The sequence below is a fragment of the Ursus maritimus genome, unplaced genomic scaffold, assembly GCF_017311325.1.
Source record: "Ursus maritimus isolate PB19 unplaced genomic scaffold, ASM1731132v1 scaffold_3, whole genome shotgun sequence".
NCBI lineage: Eukaryota > Metazoa > Chordata > Mammalia > Carnivora > Ursidae > Ursus > Ursus maritimus.
Window position 1 is genome coordinate 32,714,775 of NW_024425563.1, and position 23,877 is coordinate 32,738,651.

Consider the following 23,877-nt stretch of genomic DNA (forward strand, 5'->3'; position numbering starts at 1 on the left):
ATGGAACTGTTCCATGTGTATGGCTGAACCAAACTATATAGGTAGAGTCTTGATTTTGTTAATATGCATTCTTTTAGAAATTCAAATAATAAAACTAAAAGAAAGATAATCCCTCTTTAAAGTCACTTCATGAATTTTGCTTGAATTGGGTGCATAACTTTGGCCAGGATTTCACATGCTACCATGCTTAAAGACATGTTTTTACTTTGTATGCTAGAAATGGATTTATTGGGCAAATACAAATGCCAGACTGGGTTACTAAATACATAGCCTCAGAGCTTTCTTGAGAGCCCAACTAAGAGAGGGACTCTGTAAACTTTGTGAAAGGAATTTCAGATAGAGAGATTAGAAGAGGATCCCCTTTGCAAAATTTTGTTTGGAAGCTGATAGTTAATTTAATGTGTCCATTTGACTGGGCCACAAGGTGCCCAGATTATTATTATGGGTGGTTTTGTGAGGGTGTTTTTTGATGCATCTCACTTGAATTGGTAGACCAAGTAAAGTAGACAGCACTCTTCAATGTAGGTGGGCCTTATCCAATCAGTTGAAGGGACTGAATAAACTAAAAGTCTGATCCTTCTCTGCATAAGAGATAATTCCTCCTGTTTGACTGCCTACAAACTGAGACATTAGTTTCTTTACTGCCTTTGGACTTGAACTAAAACATCAGTTTTTCCTGGGTCTTGAGCTTGCCAGTTTTCAAACAAGAATTATACCATTGACTCTCTTGGGTTTCCAGCTTGTCAATTCACCCTGCATATCTTGAGACTTGTTAGACTCCATAAATCATGTGACCCAATTTCTTAAAATAAATCTCTTTATCTATATGTATATGTCTGTATATAGCTTTGTATATCATTCTTTAATATACCAATATAGGAAGAATCAATATATTACTTATTGGTTCTGTTTCTCTGGAGAACCCTAATACAGAAGCTCTGAATGTAAACTTAGCCAAGGCCAAAAATAAATTGTGACTGAAATATGCCTCTTAAAAAAAAATCCCGGTTAAGACATGGCAAATTTCAAGGCATTAGCCCTTGGATCTGTCCTTTACCAAATGAGAATATTAATATCCATCACACGAAGTTGTTGGGGGCTCAAATTAGATGACACATAGGGTGGTTGGGGAGATGGGTTACACAGGTGATGGGGATTAAGGAGGCACTTGTGATGAGCAGCGGGTGTTGTATGGAAGTGTTGAATCACTGTATCACACACCTGGAACTAATATTACACTGTATATTAACTGTAATTTAAATAAAAACTTAAAGGAAACATTGGGTAAACTGCTAAATAAATTGTTCTTATTAATTGTAACTTTTATCTGAGGTAACTCATGCATGGTGATGGCCTTAGAACAAAGATCCCACCTAATCCCACTTTGCAATAGTTGACAAGTGAAAGACCATTATCTCCCATAAACATACTATAAATATGTACACACACTGTATACATGCTCACCACACACAGACACGGACACAGACACTGACATACATACCTGTTTTGGGGAAAAATAATGAAGCTGACTGTTGAACTGTTAAACATTTTTTATTGTGCAGGCTTTAATCTTTACAGGACATGCAAGATAAAAAAGTGTAAAATATATCAGTAAGCATATAAAATTTCAGCAATCTTTTGGACCAGCAATTGATTTGCATGAGGGACTAGAACAGACATGTCTTGGGATACACAGTTTATAGATTGAATCACAAAGCAATTTCCCAAGTGATTTTCCTCATATAAAGATAAAAATATCTTTACACTTAAAAAGTATGCAATATACTACATTTTCAGTTATGTACACGGTTTAAAAGTAAAACTATGTCCATGCCAGTGTCTGTTTTAAATGCAAAACTTAAAAGTAGGTAACAGGTTGATAATTAAAGTGTCAGGAAAACTAGAAGAGATGAAAAATAAAATCAAGCAGAGTTCCAATAGGTGTATGAAAATAAAAAATAAAAGCATATAACTGAAGGTTAAAAATAACGTCCCCAAGGTCAGACTCTTAATATGAGCAGGAGGAATAAAAAGCTTTTAGATGTACCAGGCAGCTTTCTGTATGACTCAGGTTTACAGGTGAAATTCCTCAGTTTGAGTTCAGAAGAATTTGAATTTATTCCAGCAAAATTACCTCAATCTTTTATTACTGCCTCCTCCCCCATCTTCTTTCTGAGCAAAGTGATGCTTGGATTAGGTCCAAAGCTCCTGGCCGGGGGAGGGGCTTTGTGTCACAGCATAACGGACGGTTACAAGTGCTTTACTTTGAAGGGGGTCACATTTGCAACAACTCTGACAGTCTCACACAATGGCCTCCATTTTATGAGCCCTTCCCCGGAGGCCCACTGATCAGCTGAAAAGGGAACACAATGTTCAGCCACTAAAGCACCCCAGTGATGGATTAGTTTGGAGTCAGGAAAGCGTGATTATTCTTGAAAATAAACGAAGCTGAATAGACATGCTGACCTCATTCAGCTGATGAGAGGCAGGGAAAGTTGGCTTCCACTCCTGCCAGCCCACAGAGGGCTCAGTCCCATTCGTCCACCTTAATTCGTTTCATGGGGTTGATGTAGACCATACTCGATATGGATAAAGATGCTGCGTGATCAAGTGCAGACATGAACTTCATCCAACTCTGTTTCTGAGAGTCAGAAGTAAGTGTGGAGAATGGATTTTCTAATTTTGGTCTTCAGGGAGGCTGCTGACCTAATGAAAGTTGATGAGTTGGACCCTATTTGAAAAGGAAAATGTGAAGAACAGGAAGGCACTTAGGTTTCATTATCTATATAACAAATATTCAGGCACAGAAAGAATCACAGGTTAAAATTTCAAGAAGTGTAAGGCCTTAGTTGGAACATGTGAATGCAGATTATGTTTTCTAACTTGATAAAGATCACTAGATCCAATTGGATCATTAAAGTGAATGGCAACAATCTACTAACGCTTCAGATGGTGGGGGACGAGTCTGCTTAAAACCTGCCCACATACCTGTACACTTAATGGCCATAGCCAGGATTTCTTCCCTTACCATAAAAAGATCAACATTTTAGAACAGGCACTTGTGGTTGTTTGTTCTTTTTTTTTCCTCCTCAGTTCTTCATATTTCTCTCAAATTACCTTTCAACAATAGGTCCATATCTCAGCCAATAAAAACAATGGTCCACATGCAAATAAGAATGTAAGGAAAAAACTTTTAAATGGGTTTAAAAAATTGAGACCACCAAAAAAAATAGATAAAATAGCTCAGAAGAGACAAATAATAGTTATGAAAACTGAGTGATTTCTTTGTTCTGAACCAAGAAAATTCATTCATGTACTGTTGCTGTACCAGCAACTTGAAACTTGAAATTGGCACCAGGAAAATTAAAAGGAAAAAAAAAGAATCAGGTATACTTCTATCCTTAAAATGTCATTTATATTTCTTTCTGCATGTTGATGCGAATATTGCTGAATATTTTGCCAACAGCCTCAAAGAACGGGTCACAGAAGGTGTGGACGTAGATGGAATAGACGCGGCTGATGCACTGAATCTCAATCAGGAAACTCTTAATGCACGGTACAACTGCCCAAATGTGCAGGAAAGAAAGAATCGCAAAGTAAATGCCCCAGATGAGCGCCATTGGGATGCCAAAGAGGGCAGACAGCAAGCGGTAAAACCAGTATTTTGTCACAGTGAAGGTGGTGAAGCTGGCCTTCCAGATGCCATCGAAACTGTGTGTTCCTTCTGGCTCTGCAATCACATCTTCAAAATCAATCTAAAAGGAAGAAGTGACAGAATGTGAGCTTATAATAGAAGAAAAGAGGAAAAACACTGCTGAGTATCCATAAATACATATTAGCTTTTATGTACAGGTTCTGTGCGAGATGTTTGAAGGTACCCAGCAGCATCAGCATCACTCTGAACTTGCTGGAAACAGGTATTTTGGCCCCACCTGGACCTTACTGCATCTCTGGGGGTGGAATCCAGGAGAATTGCTAACATGTTCTCTAGATGTTTCTTTAAACTTCCTGCCTTTAAGTGAAACTTGGCAACATGGACAAGTATACAAGGTGCTCAGTAAAATGTAAATGACATGACCTAAGCTAATTGTACTCCAACACAACTACACACACAGTGTTGAGGGGTAGTTAGTGCATAGTTGATTGCTGACTCTTTGAACACTCCATTGGTAGACTTTTTTTCAGCAAATTAGATCACTGTGAGCTGTGAGGACTCAAGAAGTCTTCGTAGGATGGTGGGACTTGGGCAGGGCTTGGAAAATGATTTGGAGAAGAAAGAAGAAGGGACCTTGGAAATGGTGTGAGCAAGATCCCAGGAACAAGGAAGAGTGATACAGGGAGTGTCACAGGCAGATAGACCCATGTGGGCACAGCTAGAAAGACAGGTTGAAAAGCCAGTCTCAATTTTATTTTATACACAGTGGAGGATCTATTGAAGATATTGGAGTGTGGGAATGCAGCCACAATCAATGTGGTCATTTATCAAGATGAATTTGACAACAGTGTACAAAGCCGGAGAAAAGAGACTCAAGGCAAAGAGACTGTTGTTGTATCTCAAGTTTGAGATGGTAGGGCCCAAACTGGAATTGTGGCCAGGAAAAAGAAAATAAAAGAATGAATTTCAGGGATGTTAAAGGAAGACCCCACAGGATTTGGTTACTTCAAGGTTAGGGAGAGAGAAAAGCTTAAGATGAGCTTTGAGATTCTGATTTGCCAGCTAAGGAAAGCCGAGGTGACATTAACAGCAAGAAGAAAGTCAGAAAGGAAGGCAGTTAAATACATGTTAAGGGAAAGCTTCACTTTTGAATTAAACAAACAGAGTAAAGCTTTGAATAAAGATAGATGCAAATATCCGTGGCCCACACCAGTGAATCCTGTAGCAGTCCCTTTTGGTGGCCACAAGGAAGTAATCAAATGAGTTTGCAGTACATAGCACTTAACGGTAACCAAGTGCTTCTACTTGCATTGTCTCCATGTGATCTGGGGTTTCAAACCAATCTGAGAAGGTGGGTTGTTATCCCTTTACAAAAGAAGATACAGAAGTTCAGAGAGGTGAAGGTGACTTGCTAACATGAAGCAAACAGCAATGGTGGGACCAGAATGCAAACTTGACACCTTTCCCAATACCATTCTCTCCCACAGTTACCTAAACAATGAATTCCCAGGAGCTTTTATCTCTCTGGAAGGATTTATATAAACTCAACTGAAGCATAGGATTAAAAAAATTACCAATAGAACAGTAGGACAGAGCCAGCTCAACTGCTTGGCAAAGGCAGTTATATGGAGGGACCTAATGTAGTTTGAAATCCAAACAAGTTGATGACTGCCATCATCATCAGGAATCCAGGCAAGCTCAGGATTAGGGAATGAGGACTTGGGTGACTCCATGGAGCTTCTCAGTGCCAAGATGCCACCTTTGATTCAACACAATAAAACTTCTTTTGGAAAAAGTACATGATGCTTACCAATAGTTAAAGTTTATTTTCGAGAACATTCTGTTTCTTATCTATTGTCCAGTGCCTTAATAATGTAATATGTAAAAATGGTATGTCTACAATTATGTAAATGAAGTTAAACAGATTTATTGTCATTCCAATTTCTTCTTTGCCTATTTAGATCTAGACTCAGAGGTAAACATCTACTTGTGTGTTTCAAAAGGTTGCATGAAATATGTGGCAATTCAGATCAGTCCTTTAATGACATTTCTGTGCACTTTACATAATTGTCTACTATGGGATTTTGTTCTGACACTGTATTTTCCCAAAGCTATTAAGAATAAAAGCCTTTTTATTTATGAAGTTTTTCTTCATGCAATTGCAAGGTACCCAATAGTTTTATTTTTAAAAAGAGACCTTATTTTGTAAACAGATTTGGTGAAGTAAAAAATAATACACTAGAGCAGACATTCTTAATATGGGGTCAAAAGATGAGCAATCATGGTCCATGAATGCCCTGAAATGGGAACATACATTTTGAGTGTATAATGGGAGAGGGTACCTCACTTTTATTAAAAAGTAAAGAAAGTGTTCTATCAAAGGAGGGCAGGGAGCACTTTGCTGGAGTGGGGTATTCCTATCTCTTTACAGAGCAGAACTTGAAGCATGCCTGCCTCGAGATTCTTTTCCTAGGGAAGGGATAGTTACTAACATTTGTTGACTCGCTATTATAATCAGACACTGTTCTCATTCAACTCACATCAAGTCTTAATAGATTATTCCCACTTTATAGGAAAAATGCAAGGTTCAGAAATGTTAATAAATTGTCCAGATAGATAAGAGGTGGATTTGAGTTTTGAATCTGGTCTGAAAGATACTGCCTCTTTCTTCAATACCACCTCACTTTAGAAAAATATTTTTCAAATTTTCTCCAAGGCAGTTTTACTATATTTCAGAGTTAAAAGGCACATCAACAAAAAAGAGTTTGCTGAATTTTACTTTTCTGGTAACTGTAATAATTCTCAAAACATGGTCTCTGAGGACAATGTTGCGATGAGGTTATGTACATCATATATACAGTTGGTCCTCAGTGAAGATCTCTGAACATATGAATGTGGGTAAGATTTCTTGATAACAACTTAATTTTTCTAAGCATAACTATAAATGCATTTTTTGACAAACATATTGGAAATTCTTAACTGCCAGTGAGCATAATTTATCTTCAAGTGAATTTAGGGCAGGTCTCCAGGGGTGGATAGCAACATGACAAAAATAACATGTTAATAATTATATTCAGTTTGTTAGTTGCTGTTTTAGTCCTGAAAATTTAAGATGCCTGAAGATGCCTGAAGTATAGCCAATTGGATGTAGCTGAGAAAAAGAAAGTAAGGCAGGTTAAGGAAACACGTTGGAACCAGAAATAAAACTTACTTTCTTTCTACTTCCATTTCCGCAACAGTAATAGTAATAGGTTTTTGTGAGCACATGAGATAATTTATGAAAACTGCTTAACATGGGTATACAGCATTACAGTATAGTAAATGCTCGATAAATAGTAGCATTAAAAAATCCCTTGCTGTGGGTGATTAGCTTTTTAATTGACAATTATAGCAGAAACTATCAACCACAAACCACCAGTGGCTCAAAAGAACTAATTTCCAACTATAATGATCTTCACCACAATTCTCTGAGATGCGTACCATTATTTCCATTTTATAGATGAGGGTAGTGTAGGAAGTTAAAAAATCGCTCAGGGTCACACAAATGTTAAGTGGCAAAGCTGAAACTTGTTCAGCTTCAAGTGTGAGCTCTTTTTGCTTTTGTATACCTGGGGTTACAAGCCCCTATAATAGTCTTACTTGCTTAATTTTGACCCACATAGATATGCTTCCTAAAACATTTGCATTTTGATTATTAAAGGAATTACTTTTGATAGTGTTTCCATTTTAAGTTAGGACATCTAGTAACTAGGATGTTTTGCATTTTTGGTACTGCTTGTATTTTCTTGGCCCTGCACAGTGTGTTCTCACAATCCTGGGCACCCAGCCAAGAACTCTCACTCTAATTGGCAGATAAGGAAACTGAGGCACAGAAGGATTAAAATGGGCCAGACATTCTCAAGGTCCCAAGTGAATCAGTGGAAAAGCTGAAATTAGAACTCTAACTTCCTGATTCCCAGGCCTAGGTCTAGCCCTGTGCTCAACACTATATCCCTAGGAACTTACATCTTTCTCACCATATCCCTTCTCCACCTATCCCATTCATATCTCCGGGTGTCCTGTAAGTTTCTCATTACCTTCTAAGGCTTTGGCTTGAAAGCTATTTCTGTGTGAAGTTAGAAGAAATGTCCTTTTTACAGCATGAACATGAACATTTCTGTACATCTACCTAGGGTGAAGAAAACAGGAGGGAATATTCTGAAAAATATTTTTGTTGCACATTTTGATATGTATTGATAATGCACTGAACCCAATAAAATTCTGCTAGATAATCAGTCATTACATATAGTTAGTTCAAAATTCCCTATCACCCAAAGCACAGTTGCTTCAGCATTTTCATAGATGTTTAAAGCTAAAGGAATCCTTAAAGAAATGGAGTCTCATTTAAGAAATTGATGGCCAAAGCTGTCAAATGACTGGATCAAGGATACCTTCCCACCTCTGGCAGACACAGGATTGGAATTCAGGCTTAGGAACTCTACTGGGCTCTTCTGCTATTGTCTGCTACACATCCCCTGTCAGTTTAGCTGCCACATTCTGTAGCCAGTGCAAAAGAGAGGCTTGCGTTGGAACTTGAACATCACCTTGCTCTCAAGAGGTCCCATAGGTCTATTGTTGAATGAATGATGGTGCTTCTCTCTGGCAATCCCTAATGTGCTCATTGTTCACATCCATCATTGGCTGATTTATCTTCATTAAAACTATCACTCTGGAGTCCCATTTCTTCAGGGACCTATTCCTCTTACTCCTTAATGAGGGTAGGTCTTACCTAGACTGGAACTTTATCTGCTCACTTAGATTTGGAGCAGGAAAGGAATTAGAGATTTGCTTTAAAACAAAAACCAAAACCAAGAGATGCAGGTGCCAGTTTTTTCTTAAAATGAAATGCCTCAAATGAGGTTGACCTACACCTCCAAGAACTGATTTTCTGTTTTGTAATCTCTGGAACAACTTGCCCTTCAGTCAAGAATCATTATGCAGACCTCAAGATCAAAGGCATAAATGTGTTTCAGTGATATTTCTATGTCTTAATAGATGCTTTATAAGGAACCAACAGTTTATATTACTAGATTTTTATAAATGACATTAAATTCCTTTGTGCAGCATTGACTTATGATGCTATAATTTTGGAAACATATGTCAACAAAAATCTAGCAGCAGATGTCAAGAAAAGCAATCTGTCTTGTGTTTTGATAATACTTTATTAATGTAATAAATTTAAGAAGGTTTCATCTCATTAAAAGTATGTCATGGACATATTTAAAACATTTTTTATATGTACATAGGATTAATAAAATACAGGGTCACTTTTTGTCTGAAAATCTGGACATTTTATTTCTGAGTAAGGAATTTTCAAGAAGGAAACTTTACATTTAGGATCTCATAAGCAATGAAGCTTGAATATTCTGTTTCTATGTGATAATATCTTTTTAGACTGTTAGTGGAAATTGTGAATGTATTGGATATACAGAACGCATAATTAACAATGCACAAGATGTTTACTGAAGACTTACGTGTTGTCTGCCCAGCATCCACAGAATCCTGATTATTCAGGTAATAGCAATAATCCTTTGATCTCACAGATAAGTTAGGTTGGTTTAGACTTGCCAAGGTAGTGTTAGTCTCCTTGGTGAGAGACTGGTTTAAGGAAGCCATGTGGCCCAGTTCTGGCTAAGTGGAAACCTGCTGGGTGGGATTTCCAGGAAAGCTTTATCTTCCTTATGAAAAGAGACAGAGGTGCCTGATATGGCCCTTTGTCCTTTTATCCTGCTTAGAATATGATGTGTTGGGGCGCCTGGGTGGCACAGCGGTTAAGCGTCTGCCTTCGGCTCAGGGCGTGATCCCGGCGTTATGGGATCGAGCCCCACATCGGGCTCCTCTGCTATGAGCCTGCTTCTTCCTCTCCCACTCCCCCTGCTTGTGTTCCCTCTCTCGCTGGCTGTCTCTATCTCTGTGTCAAATAAATAAATAAAATCCTTTAAAAAAATTAAAAAAAAAGAGAATATGATGGGTTGTTTTGATGTAGGGAAGTCATCTTGTGACAATGAGGTGCCATGTATGTTTTAAAGGCCAAGAGTATAAAAGATGCTGCTTTTGCCATTGTCAACCTATGAAAACAATGCCAGTAGCTGTCCATCTCTAGACTTCTTAGGTAACACATATATACACTTATTTTTAAGCCACAACTGTTCAGATTTTCAGTTACCTATGGCAGAAAACATTCCTAAGTGATATAGTAACTAACAGTCTTCTCTGTTGGTTGACAGTAGTTGTATGTCTCCACATTTAGAGATCTGAGTTCAATTTCTAACCTCAGCATATCTTTTTAGCACTACTAGACTCCATTTCCAGAATATGCTCGTAATCCGAATATGCTCCTAAACAGAAAATGTTTGCTTCACATTAACAATTAGTTTTAGTAAAGCATAAATAGGATGATAAATTAACTATGAAAGAGACAAATTAATGTATTTTGTGATAAATAGCATCTAAGATGGCTCCCAATGATTCCTTCTCCCCTACTTCCTGGTATTCATGCCCCATGTAATACCCTCCCCTTGAGTGTGGGCTGGAGTTAGAGATGTGGTTCTAAATAATAAAACATAGCAAGAGTGATGGGGTGTCCCTTCCAAGATTAGGTTACAAAAGAGTGTGGCATCTCTCTTGCTTCCTTTCTTACTGTCTTGCTTGCCTGCCCAGTTGAAGCCAGCACTATGCTATGAGTTGCCCTATGGAGAGGTCTGTGTGTAAGGAACTGAGGGAAGACACTGGCCAACAATCATTGAGAAACTGAGGCCCATAGTCCAACAGCCTGGGAGGAACTGAATCCTGCTATCAACTGTGTGAGCGAGCTTGGAAGTAGGTCCTTTCCCAGTCGAGCCTTGAAGTGACTCCAGGCCTGATACCTGGGTTGCAGCCTTGAGAGGCCCTTAGCCAGAACCACTAAGCTAAGCCACACTTGGATTCCTGACACGCTGCAAGATAATAAATGTTTGTTGTTTTAGGCCACTGAATTTTGGGGTAATTTGTTATGCCACCATGGATAATTAAAACAATTCCAAAGTAAACCACCTTTATTTTGAGTATCATTTCTCCTTTTCTTTTTTTAAATTTATTTTCCGCTTCATTTCTCTTTCTATTAGATAATTCAATTCTTGTGCTTATAGGAAATTATATGCAGCGAATATATATAAATATCCTGGTCAAGCTCTATTACAAAGCTGTAATCATCAAGACAGTATGGCACAAAAACAGACACATAGATCAATGGAACAGAATAGAGAACCCAGAAATGGACCCTCAACTTTATGGTCAACAAATCTTCGACAAAGCAGGAAAGAATATCCAAAGGAAAAAAGACAGTTTCTTTAACAAATGGTGTTGGGAAAATTGGACAGCCATATACAGAAGAATGAAACTGGACCATTTCCTTACACCATACACAAAAATAGACTCAAAATGGATGAAATACCTAGATGTGAGACAGGAATTCATCAGAATCCTAGAAGAAAACACAGTTAGCAACCTCAGTGACCTCAGCCACAACAACTTCTTGCTAGACACATCTCCAAAGGCAAGGGAAACAAAGGCAAAAATGAACTATTGGGACTTCATCAAGATAAAAAGCTTTTGTACAGCAAAGGAAACAATTGACAAAACCAAAAGACAACCAAGAGAATGAAAGAAGATATTTGCAAATGTCTAATCAGATAAAGGGCTGGTATCCAGGATCTATAAAGAACTTATCAAACTCAACACCCAAAGAACAAATAATCTAGTCAAGAAATGGGTAGAGAACATGAACAGACATTTCTCCAGAGAAGGCATACAAATGGCCAACAGACACATGAAAAAATGCTCAACATCACTTGGCATCAGGGAAATACAAATCAAAACCACAATGAGATACCACCTCATACCAGTCAGATAGCTAAAATTAACAAGTCAGGAAATGACAGATGTTGGTGAGGATGTGGAGAAAGGGAAACCCTCCTATACTATTGGTGAAATCTTGCCATTTCCAATGACCTGGATGGAACTTGAGGGTATTATGCTAAGTAAAATAAGTCAATCAAAGAAAGACAATTATCATATGATCTCACTCATATGTGGAATTTAAGAAACAAAACAGAGGATCATATAGGAAGGGAAGGAAAGAGAAAACAAGATGAAATCAGAGAGGGAGACAAACTATAAAAGACTCTTAATCATAGGAAACAAACAGGGATGCTGGGAGGTAGGAGAGTGAGGAGATGGGGTAACTGGGTGATGGACATTAAGGAAGGCACGTGATATAATGAGCACTGGGTATTATATAAGACTGATGAATCACTGACCTCTACCTCTGAAACCAATAATACATTAGATGTTAATTAATTGAATTTAGATAATAACAACAAGAACAAAATAAATATCCTGAAATTCAGTCTTGGGGCAAAATACTGAAATATATGAAAAGGAAAGAGCATTTTCAACTTTCTTCAATTCACATCATACAGAATGTTAGAAAAGTTTTAGGCTATTTATGGTGTGATCATTCATTTACCTAAAGTGGCTTGGATTTATAACCAGATATGTACAAAAGACTGAGTCAGCTCCATATAGAAGGCCCATCACCAAATCTGGACTCTTACACTTAATACTTGTGAGTGAACTAGTACAGGAGTCCCCAATTCCTAGGGGTTCTCAGCAGGACCATGTGGCAAAGGAATCAACTGGGGGAGGGTGCTTCTAAAAAATGCAAATACTCAAGGGCACCTGGGTGGCTCAGTCCTTAAGCATCTGCCTTCGGCTCAGGGCCGCCTGATCCCAGGGTCCTGGGATGGAGCCCTGCATCAGGCTCCCTGCTCTGCTGGGAGCCTGCTTCTTCCTCTCCCACTCCCCTGCTCATGTTCCCTCTCTCACTGGCTGTCTCTCTCTCTGTCAAATAAATAAATAAAATCTTTTAAAAAAATGCAAATACTCAGGCCCCATTTCATTCTCAGGTCAGATTCTCTGGGGCGGGACCTGGGGAATCTGTATTTTTAACAAGATTTCTCTTTTCTCATGCAAAAGACTAAACCAGAGTTATGCCTGCCCCTTTGGATCTAGTAACAGCTCCTTTTTGTCCATGCTACTCTTTTCCTTCCATGCCTTGAAGCCCTAGTTGGCTTCCTGCTTCTCTTTGGAAGCTCCTCATATGCTGGATGGCATCTGGAAGTTGGTGGATAATGAATGGAAATTCCCTTTGAAAAGCTTTCCCTAATTTAAACCTATAAATATGTATTATTGGACAAGGATGAATGACTTATTTATTATGAAAAACACACTAACTGGCAATAGAAATCCTGATTTATTTTCATGATTCTAAACCCAGTATAAACAAAAGTATATTTAAAAATATCAAATATGTACTTCTAAAATCCTAACGTATGTACCAAACCCAGTCATCTAGAAAGAAGGTTTAGACTAATTGCAAGCTCCCTTCACTGTTCTCACACATATTTCCAACATGTTGAGCAGCCTTTGAAGTCAACAGAATAAATGTGCATGAATGTGTGGGCGCAGAGAGGCTTGAGAACTAGCACAATTAAATGTTACCAGAACACAGGAACTTTGCCCTAATGCCCATGTGTTTTCTCAGGGGCAAGGGCAAGTACCCATGTGTTTACTGGGCCAGACTGGCACCACTGAGGGAAAAGGCTGCAGTGTTCTTGCAGCACCAACTAAAAACAGGAGGTCTGGGTTGTGTCAATGCCTGTACTTCCTTGGATTCCCAGAGCATCCCTATGTAGCCCTAAGAAAAATGTAAACCTGGGGTGGGAACACTGACGTGATTTGGGCTGCCTTGGGTGGCAGGTACTAGGCAACTACACCTTGCATAAGAACACAGGGTTGCCTCCTGGGGAGGAAGGGAGATGTCTGCATTACTAATCAGGGTTTCAAGCTGGAAGAGGTTAAAATGGGGGTATTTATCTACCTCTCAGAGTGAGAGGAGAGGGTTGAGGTGCAAGGGGAGGCATTCAGAGGAGATCTGCAATCCCTGACTTGGGCCTCTAGCTGGGATCCTTGAGTCTGTTCCTTTGGACTGCCCTTCCTCGTGTTGCTTTCCAGACATTATAGAAGCCTCAGAATAATGATACTTCACATTTATAGTGCCCTGCTTCACAAACTTGTGAAGTTCTAGGTTATCTTCATAATAAGAATGGAAAATTGTCTTTTATTTTCCCACTAAGAAGAGGTCACTTTACTAAGAAATGGCTGGACCAAACCAAGACTTAAGGGAAGTCTGGGTCTGTTGCACACATCTTGGTATCTTCCATGATATCTAGTAGTACTATGCACACATTAATTAGCAAATAAATATTTCTTCAATAACTATACTCTTTTAAAGGAGCTATGTATGTCTCTCAGAAGGATACAGGCATATATATAGCGCTTTTCACTAACCATCATATTATCTCCTATGAATTCGTTGCCTGCTGTCACAAGTGGACTTTTATTTATCTATTTTTTTGGTATCCCATTTTATTCAAAATGATGTTCTTATTTACCATAGCCCTATAATGCCATGACCATTCTGATCAACATGAAGTGGAGGGTTAGTTATCATTTAGGTGACTTGGGCATCACGGAAAGGGGCAATTCAAGCTCTGAAGTCTTCACCTTTAAGGAAAGATATTAAGAAAATATTTATTTAGAAATATTTAGAAAGAAAATATTGATTAAAGGATGTTTTTGCTTGATTGGGTTTTGCGCCAATGATCTGAATAACTACAATTGTGTAAACCTGGCCTAAAAGCAGGGGGCATACACTGGAGTATGGTGAGGTGGGGTCTCGGAAAGGAAGCAGAGGATCAGCAGAACACCCAAGCAGGGAATGGATAGGGTGAGGAAGTGAACTTGGTTTTTTTTCCCCCATGCTTCCCTGTCGTGTGTGTGTGTGTGTGTGTGTGTGTGTGTGTGTGTGTGTGTGTTCCCAGTGCAGGAAAGGAGGCCTACAAGTAATTTGTACTTAGAATGAATATAGGTGACTGTGTTTACTTTCCTGGCGGGAGTATAAGAAGAGGTACAGAGGGGGGCGCCTGGGTGGCACAGCGGTTGGGTGTCTGCCTTCGGCTCAGGGCGTGATCCTGGCGTTGTGGGATCGAGCCCCACATCAGGCTCCTCTGCTATGAGCCTGCTTCTTCCTCTCCCACTCCCCCTGCTTGTGTTCCCTCTCTCGCTGGCTGTCTCTATCTCTGTCAAATAAATAAATAAAATCTTTAAAAAAAAAAAAGAAGAGGTACAGAGAAAGGCAAAGCATTAGGGTGGTAGATACAGTTGACCCTTGAGCAACATGGGTTTGAACTGTGTGGGTCCAGTTAAACACAGATTTTTTTTTTTGATAAATGCAGTCAACAGTAGGCTCTTAGTAGTTAAGTTTTGGGGGAGTCAAAAGTTGTACATGGATTTTTAACTACACAGAGGGCTGGTGCCATTAGTTCAAGGGTCAACTGTATATTCTGAGGCAGCGGACTTTTACAGAGGCCTTGGAGTGCAGTGATTTACGTTATGGAGCACTATGTACCTCGCTGGATTCACATTACATCCTGTATGTATGTGAGGAGCTGCAAGGCAGGAGTTATCTTCCCTATTTTACAGACTAGGAGACTGAGCCTCAGGGAGGTTGTAATCAGTGACTGGGCCAAATACAGGACTTCTGTCTCTCAGATCCTCATTCAATTCTTCCTCTATCATACCATTTTCTTTAACCCCACACCAAAATTCTTGTTCTGTTTATGCAACCCTGCTCATTCAAATGGAGTCACATAGGAATTTCTGAATCCACATGCTCTGGTTGCTCTCCCTTGCCTGCACCCATGCTTCCCATCCAAACTGATAGAAAATGCCTCCCTGACTCAGCAAATGATGATGTTCACCAGGACAGAGCAAGTGATCCAAGCCAGAGGATGTGGCTGTCCTCCTGCTGTCAAGCCTCCATGCTCAGCATTACCCTCACTCCCCAGCAACCAAGCTCCTCTATAGCCAGGATCCCTGGGTCGTTGACTGACCATTGGTTGCCAAGGTCCCCATTGCCTTGTCATCTCTCCCTGGTTGTTCCAAATTTACTATAACATTATATCTTATTCCATTCCTGTAGGGCCAGTGGTTATCCAGCATTAGTACACTCAAGAAGTTTCTGGGGATGTTTGTTAAAATGCAGATTCTTGGGATTCTGAATCAGTGGTTCAAAGGTAGGGTCCAGGTATATTCCCCGCCCCCATTTTGATGCAAATAGTCTGGGGAGAAGACTTTGAGGAACAAAGCCTGACTTAGGCTTCATTTTCTGCTAGGTGAAAGGCCCTGAAAAATCTGACACTCATTTCTGTGTGGGCATGATAGTAGGTTAGTTACTGTGTTGCTCCCTACTTTTGAGAGGCAGTATTGTCCCCTGGTTGATAGCACCAGGGCTGGGTTTGAATCTCAACTCTGCCATGTTACCTCACATAAGCTAAGCCTGTCTTAGTTTCTCACCTGTAAATTGGTGGTAAAATAGTACTTACTTCATAGGATTGTTCTGTGTACTAAATGACTTAACTTATGCGAAATGTTTGGGATAGTGTCTGGGCAATGGTCAATGCTACATCAGGAGCTTCTGGCCCAGGCACCCCCACCAGGAGAAAAGGGGAAGTGTTAGGGATTTGAGTAACTGTTGGAAGAATGGAGGAGATATTTTGGAAAAAGAGAACCTCTTGGCATTCCTGGAATTATTTCAGGCAGGTGAATGCTTATTTTGCATTCTGCCATTATGCAAACAAGAAGGATTAGGTCATCTCTATCAAGTGCATCAACCTTCTGGAGTTTATTATAAACATAAGGCACACGGCAACCAAATATGCCCTGGGGAAGAAGATGCCCCAGCTGACCGAGCTCCTGGATTTGTCAGAAAGTGGCACCAACATGAAGTAATGGGACTCTCTTTGCTTTAGATTAATTCCTTTTTGCCTTCTTTTTCTTTTTCATTCATTTGAAAGTAACCAACAGGTTTTTCCATCTTTTGCTCTTCTTACGAGAAAGTGTGAATTACCCTACGGTTTGTATTACACTTTGAAAATTTAAGTTAAATTTCCCTGTTTTGATAACAAAGATATACATTCCTAGTTTATATCCTGTTATGCATTGAATTGTGTCTCCCTCAAAAAGATACGTTGAAATCCTAACCCCCAGTAATTCAGAATGTGACCATATTTGGAGATAGGGTCTTGCAGATGTAATTAGGATAGGTCATACTGGAGTAGGCTGGGCCCTTCATCCAATATGGCTGGCATCCTTATAAGAAGACGGTAATGAGAAGACACACAGGGAGAAGGTTGTGTAATTGACTGGCGTTAGGCAGCTGCAAGCCAAGGAATGCCAAAGATTGCCAGCAAACCACCAGGAACTAAGAGACAAAGAAGGATTTCCATACATGTTTCAGAGGGAGCATGGCCCTGGTGACATCTTGATTTTGGGCATCTAGCCTCCAGAACCATGAGACTATAAACTTCTACTACTTTAAGCCACAGAGTTTGTGATACTTTTTAAGGTAGCCCCAAGAAATGATTATACATCCCTTTTAAAAATTGCTAAAAACTATCCTCCATGATCAGATGATTTCCAGATTCCAGAGCGTTACCATACTTCCTCGGGGAGGCTGTCTACCCTTTTTTTCTGGGATCCCAGGTAGAAACCTAAAATCACATTTGGTGTACCTGCAACCAGCTGGTTCTGAGCCTTCTTTAGGAACTTGGAACCATCTCTTCAGTCTACATGACCTCACATTTTTATGATCACAAAAAGTGCCTAGCGGCAGATGGCTCAGAACTCCTTAAACTGTGACAATGGAAAATAACTGCAGACATTGCCAAATGTCGCCTAGGAGGGGGTGCAAAATTATCCCTAGTTGAAAACCACTGCTCTTTTGATTCCTTATTTAAATCATCAGGCTTCTGGTATTGATTTGGTGGCACTTGTTGATGTTGAGTGTCACCAAATGAATGACATGGAACAGTGAACAGTGTAAACATAGGCCATGGCAAGGGTTAGTGATAGGAGCCTTGACACTGAAGCACTGAACTTGAACAGGAAGGGGTGATACCTTGGGGAGACTTATGTGTGCCATCCTTGAGGAGAAATAACTCAGCCCTTGGAAGTGTTGGAAGTTCTCTTTCTTAATAGAAAAGTCCTGTTTTGGTTAATGCATTAAAATCTTATTCTATCCAAACAGGTAATTATAAGGATTCACTCACATTAGTGAGCAAGCCTCACTTGTTTACTAAATTCTGTGTTTACACTTGGGAGTTTGTTATTCTTTTAAACTTCTGGGTGTGTCATGGGACAAATATGAATGATTACCACACTAAAAAAATAAATAAAAGCTCTTTCCATTCTAACAAAGACTCAAGAAACAGTAATGTCTTCACTACAACGGGTAATGTCTTCATTACAACGGGTAATGTTTTCAAACTACCCGTTGGTTTGCATAGACATTTGTTTGAACCAGAGCTTTTTAAATAGTCTTAACTTCTTTTCAGTTTCTACAATTTACTTCCTGATGGCAGAGGTTGTTTCCTACCATTCAGTCAAGTCAAACTAGGGTTACTAACAGCTTTCGTTTTACCTCACTCCTGGAACATTTTTCCCTCCAGTGCTTGGAGTCTGTTTATTAAACAAACAGAAAATGGATGAAATAAATCTCTGCAGGTTTGAACATTGCTAGGCAAGTGAGGAAAAGGATCTAAACTAGAGTTCTAGTCAGGTCTAAGCAAGGATAATCATAGCCCATTACATAGCTCCCAAGACACAGCCCCCAACCTCTACCCTGGGGTTTCTCTGAGCCCTGTTAGCATTTTGGGCTGGATAATCCTTGTTGTTGGGGTGAAGGTAGAGGTGCTATCCTGTGCACTGTAGAGTGGTTATCAGTATCCCTGTCCTCTACCCGTTAGATGCCAGTAGTAACCCTTAAACTGTGACAACGGAAAATAACTGCAGACATTGCCAAATATCCCCTAGGAGGGGGTGCAGAATTATCCCTGGTTGAAAACCACTGCTCTAGGAAATCAGAATTTGATGTGATGAGATAGGACTTGAACTTTAGAAATATTTATAGCCTAGAATGCTTGTATATTTATTGCAGGAACTTTTGGTTTATAATACTGTGGCCTTGTGAGTTCATTCATTCATTTATTCATTCAATATTTATGAAGCACCTACTTTTTGAGGTTGGAATAAGTCAAACAAGGAAACAGAGCCAGAATAGGGTTGTGAGCTGGTTATGGGTCATTGAAAAGGGAGTAGTGCAAATGAAATAGAGATGGCCTCTGGCTGCTCAAGCTCACTCAGGAATCTTTACCAAGGAGAGGTGATGTCCTTCTGTGGTGCACTACCGTAACTGTTAAGGAAGAGGAATTCATTTTCTTGCTCTTCCCCAAATCAGTAATCATGTGAGTGTACACTGGAATTTTGAATAATTTCTTTCAGGACAATGGTCCAAACCGTACCCTGCTTTAGGGCCTTCCCACCCGCTGTTGGTTTTGCTTAGAACGCTCCTTCCATCACTCTTCACCTGGCTAACTCTGCGTTATTGGTCATATGTTAACTTAGATGTTCTTTCTTCAAAGACTTCTTTCTGGTCTCCACCCCTTTTCTCACCTGGGTGTTTTTATCATCCAGCATATCTGACATTTATTTAATGGTTTGAGTGAGTGAGTACGTGTGTGTGTGTGTGTGTGTGTGTGTGTGTCAGAGAGAGAGAGAGAGAGAGAGAGAGAGAGAAAGAGAGAGAGAGATTATTTCTGCTGCTAGCCTGTAAGCTCCCTGGAATATAATAAGTACTAAGTTAATATTTGCTGAATTAATGAATGAATTAGTGAATGCTGCCATTTGCTACATTATATTTCTCTCTTTCTTCTATTTACAAGAGCAATAACCTGATAAAATCTCCTTTAGGAAAGAAGTTCTGAATGTCTTATTATGCTGTCCAAGGGTTAGTAATTGCATTTATTGATTGCATTAATTTACTCTAACCCAGTCACAGTAATTTTGGTAAAAAAGTGATCAAAGGTGACTAATGACAGTGAAGACAGATCAATTCAGTTTTTGCTTCTCATGAAATTTGGGTTCAAACCTACAGATGTAGGCATAGCTTTGCTTTAGGGAGCTGATGAGTTCCTGAAGAATGTTCAGGTGGTCTGAAATTCAAACAACTTCATTTTTACCTTCAGAATCATACAGCTTGGGTGCTAAGTGATGGGATTAAAATCATACAGGCCCTAAATTTGAAACTTTTTATGGATCAGAGAGAAATAAGCTATAGCTGGCTAATGGGAAAATCTGACTCAAAGTAATAGTGCTTCTGCTCTGTAGTTCTTAGTCATCTGATTCAATTGCTCACAGATGGGCTGTTTAAAGAACTTCAGAAATGTGGCCACATGAACTTGGTGAATTTGACAACTGTCAGCACTCGGAAAGTCTGAGCATTTTTTATTTAGCTAGACCTTTTTAAGACCATTGCTCTAACTAAAGTTGCAAGTAATGATGCACTCTGTTATGTGAACTAAGAGGAATTAACTGGTTACAAAAAAGATTCCTGAAAGTTTGTAACCTACTTTGGAACTGATTTTCTCATCTATCTTGGAACACAAACATCCCAATTTTGAGGCAAGGACAATGAAAGGGATTACACAGTGCTGAGCACAGATGAGAAGGGAAAATGAAGTCCAGCTCTTGATCTCTTTAGTCCCAAATATTTATTTGTGGTATATTTGCATTCAGCATGCTATCTGTTGATAGCTCAGTATTTCAAAGATGACTTAGCTAAATCCCACAGCCTGAGTATTAAGAATGAGAATGACCATTGGTAAAATCTAGGAAGAAGGTAATAAACGTAGCATAGATGAGGGGTTTTCCACCATTCTCTCTGAATGGACTTCATGCACCTTTACAGGCTTCCAATCTTTAGTGAATACTGGTCAACTGGATCACGGCTTTTTAGAAATGAACGCAACTTAGGGACCATCTAGTCTCTTCTTGATTGCTATAGGTGAAGAAACTGCTGTCCATAGGGTCCGAGTCACTTTTCCAAGGCCGAGGTAACACTCGAGGTCAGTGTCCAAGAGAGGGGCTAGAATTCAGATTTCTTCTGAGGCTCAGTTTCCCCATCTGCTCTGAAGAGTGACTGGCATCAGTAAAGTACTTCTTAGGGACTTGAGGTCTGTTCTCTGTGCCAGGCACTGGAGAAATGAAGAAGACCTGCCTGTCCCTAGGTCCATTGAAGCTTCCTGTGGCTTCTGCACCATTAGGAGAAAAACCAGTGCATGTCGTTAGCTCCATTCTTAGTATGCCTGAGCCATGAACCCAGGTAGAAAAAGGGGAGATAGGCATGATACCCTAACCAGATGATCTTCCTCTTGGGGAGAATAGAAAGAACAAGCAAAAGAAAGGGGAAACAGTAGGGCTGGATCACATAAGTGACATGAGATTTATCCCACATACAAAGTCAGTCTTTCGCAGTTGCTATAGTAGATAGAGTTCCAGAAAGTATTTTTTGTAATAGGAATTTGAGAGACAATATCATATTTCAATAAAAATGTTAGGGATTCCCCAAAATGAGGATCTAAAGAAGTAATAATTTCCCCACTGTGGCCCTTATGGTCCTGAAAGTTTTTTCATAGCACATGTTTTTATTATTAAGAAATTCTAACTGAGAGTCTAAACCAGATTCAATTCCAGCTCTTACATTAGCATCACCTGGAGAGCTTTCAAAAACAAAACAAAACAAAACAAAACAAAACAAAACAAAACAAAACACGGTATGTAGGCCTGGGCCCCATCATAGATCAGTTCAATTAGAATTTCTAGGGTATAGAAATGGGATAGACACAACAGTATTTTGAAATGTTCCCCAGCTGATCTACAGCTTGGGTAAAGAACCTTTGGTCAAAAGTCACAAAACAGCCACCCTTTGCAGAAGCCATACTCTCTCATGAGTTTAAATCACAATAGGGGTTTATATAAGCTGAGAAGTTGTATGAATATGCAATGCGTAGGAGGGAGTGGATGGACAGGCTTGCCATAAAGATAATGTTTCATACTGACCTTTTAGTACACACAATGCATGCATTTTGCAGTGTTCTACTTTTAGATGTTTACCACTTGCATTTTCGACCACTGTTTAGAACAATGCCGTACTAACACCTCTTTGCCCCAAAACAAACCAGGTATCCTGCTGGAATAGAGGAAAGTGTTCGTATATACGACAGTGCTTAATTATGAGACCGTATGTGAATATTGTTATAGGCCTAATTGTAATTGTAGAGGTAGAGGGATTTGAGAAGTCACATAGACAAGAAATTTAACACACAATCATTATAAAACAACTGCGACACGTTCCTGGGATTAGTCACTCTTACTACCTGGAATTTCTTCTCCCAGGTAACCTAATACTTTTTTTTTTAAACTACATATACAACCCTTCCTCCTTTTTCCTTGTCCCAAATGGTGATTGTGTCCGAGCAGTCTTTTTCTTGTAAGTCTCTTAATAGCCTGGCATACTTAAAGACAGTTGTCATCCCATGGTGCCTTCCCGCTCTTCTAACAAATTGTCCAGACAAAGCAGTACCTCCTCAGCCATACCTGAGCATTTCTCTTCATCTCTTATCTCCTTCCTTTTGCTCCTCCTTAGGATCTTTCTAGCGTCTCTACTTCTCTCATAAGATCAAAATAGGAACCCATTCTTAATAAGTCTGACAAATAGCAAATGAAGTAGAGAATCTTGTAGGTGACATTTCTTCTAATTGCATTGTCCTTTTGATTCCATTCATTATACTTCCTTTAAACTATCATTAAATTGTTGAGATGTTTAATGTTTATGAACAACTAGTAGATTTAGTTTGCATCCCCTATTGCCCAGGGGGAGTGGAGCACGGTGGATTCATTTAAGGGCACATTTACAATAGTGATTATCACCCTGGAGATCTTGGTCCCTTGGGGACTGTGGAATTATGAGCATATCCATTATACTCACAAGCATCTTGATTTTCCGCATCACAAGCTCCCACAGAAATGACAACCCTTTCCTGGTATTTTCTTATTTTTCATAAATTTACCCATTTGTTTCCTACTTAACATCTATGTTTGTTATTTCTAGTCATTTAACATTATCTCACTCTGTATATAGGTCTTTATCTCATTTTTATCGGTTATTGGTATTTGTCAAAATCACTTTGATGTTATTTTTATTACAGATGTTAACAAGGTCATTGTAATTGGTGTCATTTGTAAGTTGTGAGTCCTCTTAACTTGTTCATTCCAGTCATTGATAAAATAGTAAATGTGCTAGGACTGTGGTCCTGGCTGTATGTTAGATACCAGTCACACCTAAAATTCTCATTACACATCATCACCCTTTTTTGATGGTTACTTCATAGTCCTAGCTATTCTTACCTGATTAATGATCCTGATTTCCTAGCTCGTTGATAGGGAAACTATCTGGAGTCAAACTGAGAAGTCTTACTTTTATACTTGTTACAGTAAATCTACCTCCTCTCACAGGAGGTGAAAGAAAGAAGCACATCTGGAAAAGGAGCTAACATTCGTTTCACTTGGCACAGACATTGACAATGAAATGAATGATGTCTGATCCTTTCTAGAGACATCTATGTGATTTGTCTTTTTTTTTTTCTTCTTCTTCTGAGGAGGGATCTGAGATCTATGAAAGACCACCTCTAAGGTACAAAGAATCTTCTGTGCTGTTGGAATAGTGGATATTAATGGTCACCACCTCCCAGCTAGTAAAGTCAGAGCTCTGTGTACTTAACATCTAGAAATAATAAGGGAAAAGAGAGGGAAAAAGAGGCTTGGGTTTCTCAAAGCTTTTGTCTCCTTCAGGTTTGGAAGGTTTGGATTTTTCTTCAGGGCTGTCTCCTGACCTAGTCATTCCTCTGATGTTTGCCTTTTCCAGAAGCATATGGGTGGTCAGACAGGGAGCCCTTCCACCCCTCTCTTTGCAAGGAATTTCTCATGTGGCCTGAGATCCACTTGTCAGTCTTCACATTTCTGCCCCAGTGGGCAATGCCAAGCAGCAGTGATGGCATCTCTCGGTGTTCTAGGAATTTGCTTGCTCTGCCTGACAGATACTTAGGAGTTTAGCCTTATCTTCCAGGCCCCAGGAGACCATCCAGATGCCATAGCCTGATTACTGAAGGCTCAGGAGAGGTGCATCT

The 23,877-nt window shown here is 39.5% G+C and overlaps 1 protein-coding gene across 2 annotated transcripts in view; it reads right to left on the reverse strand.

The window, feature by feature from the left end:
- Nucleotides 1-1,532: 1,532 nt before the first annotated feature.
- The window catches only part of CAV1 (caveolin 1), a 34,714-nt gene continuing 12,369 nt past the window's right edge, over nt 1,533-23,877 (reverse strand). For both annotated transcript variants that reach the window (XM_008705783.2, XM_008705784.2), the window contains exon 3: nt 1,533-3,755. In XM_008705783.2, the coding sequence (XP_008704005.1) occupies nt 3,414-3,755 (342 nt within the window). In that variant the 3' untranslated portion in view covers nt 1,533-3,413. The remainder of the gene's footprint in view (nt 3,756-23,877) is intronic.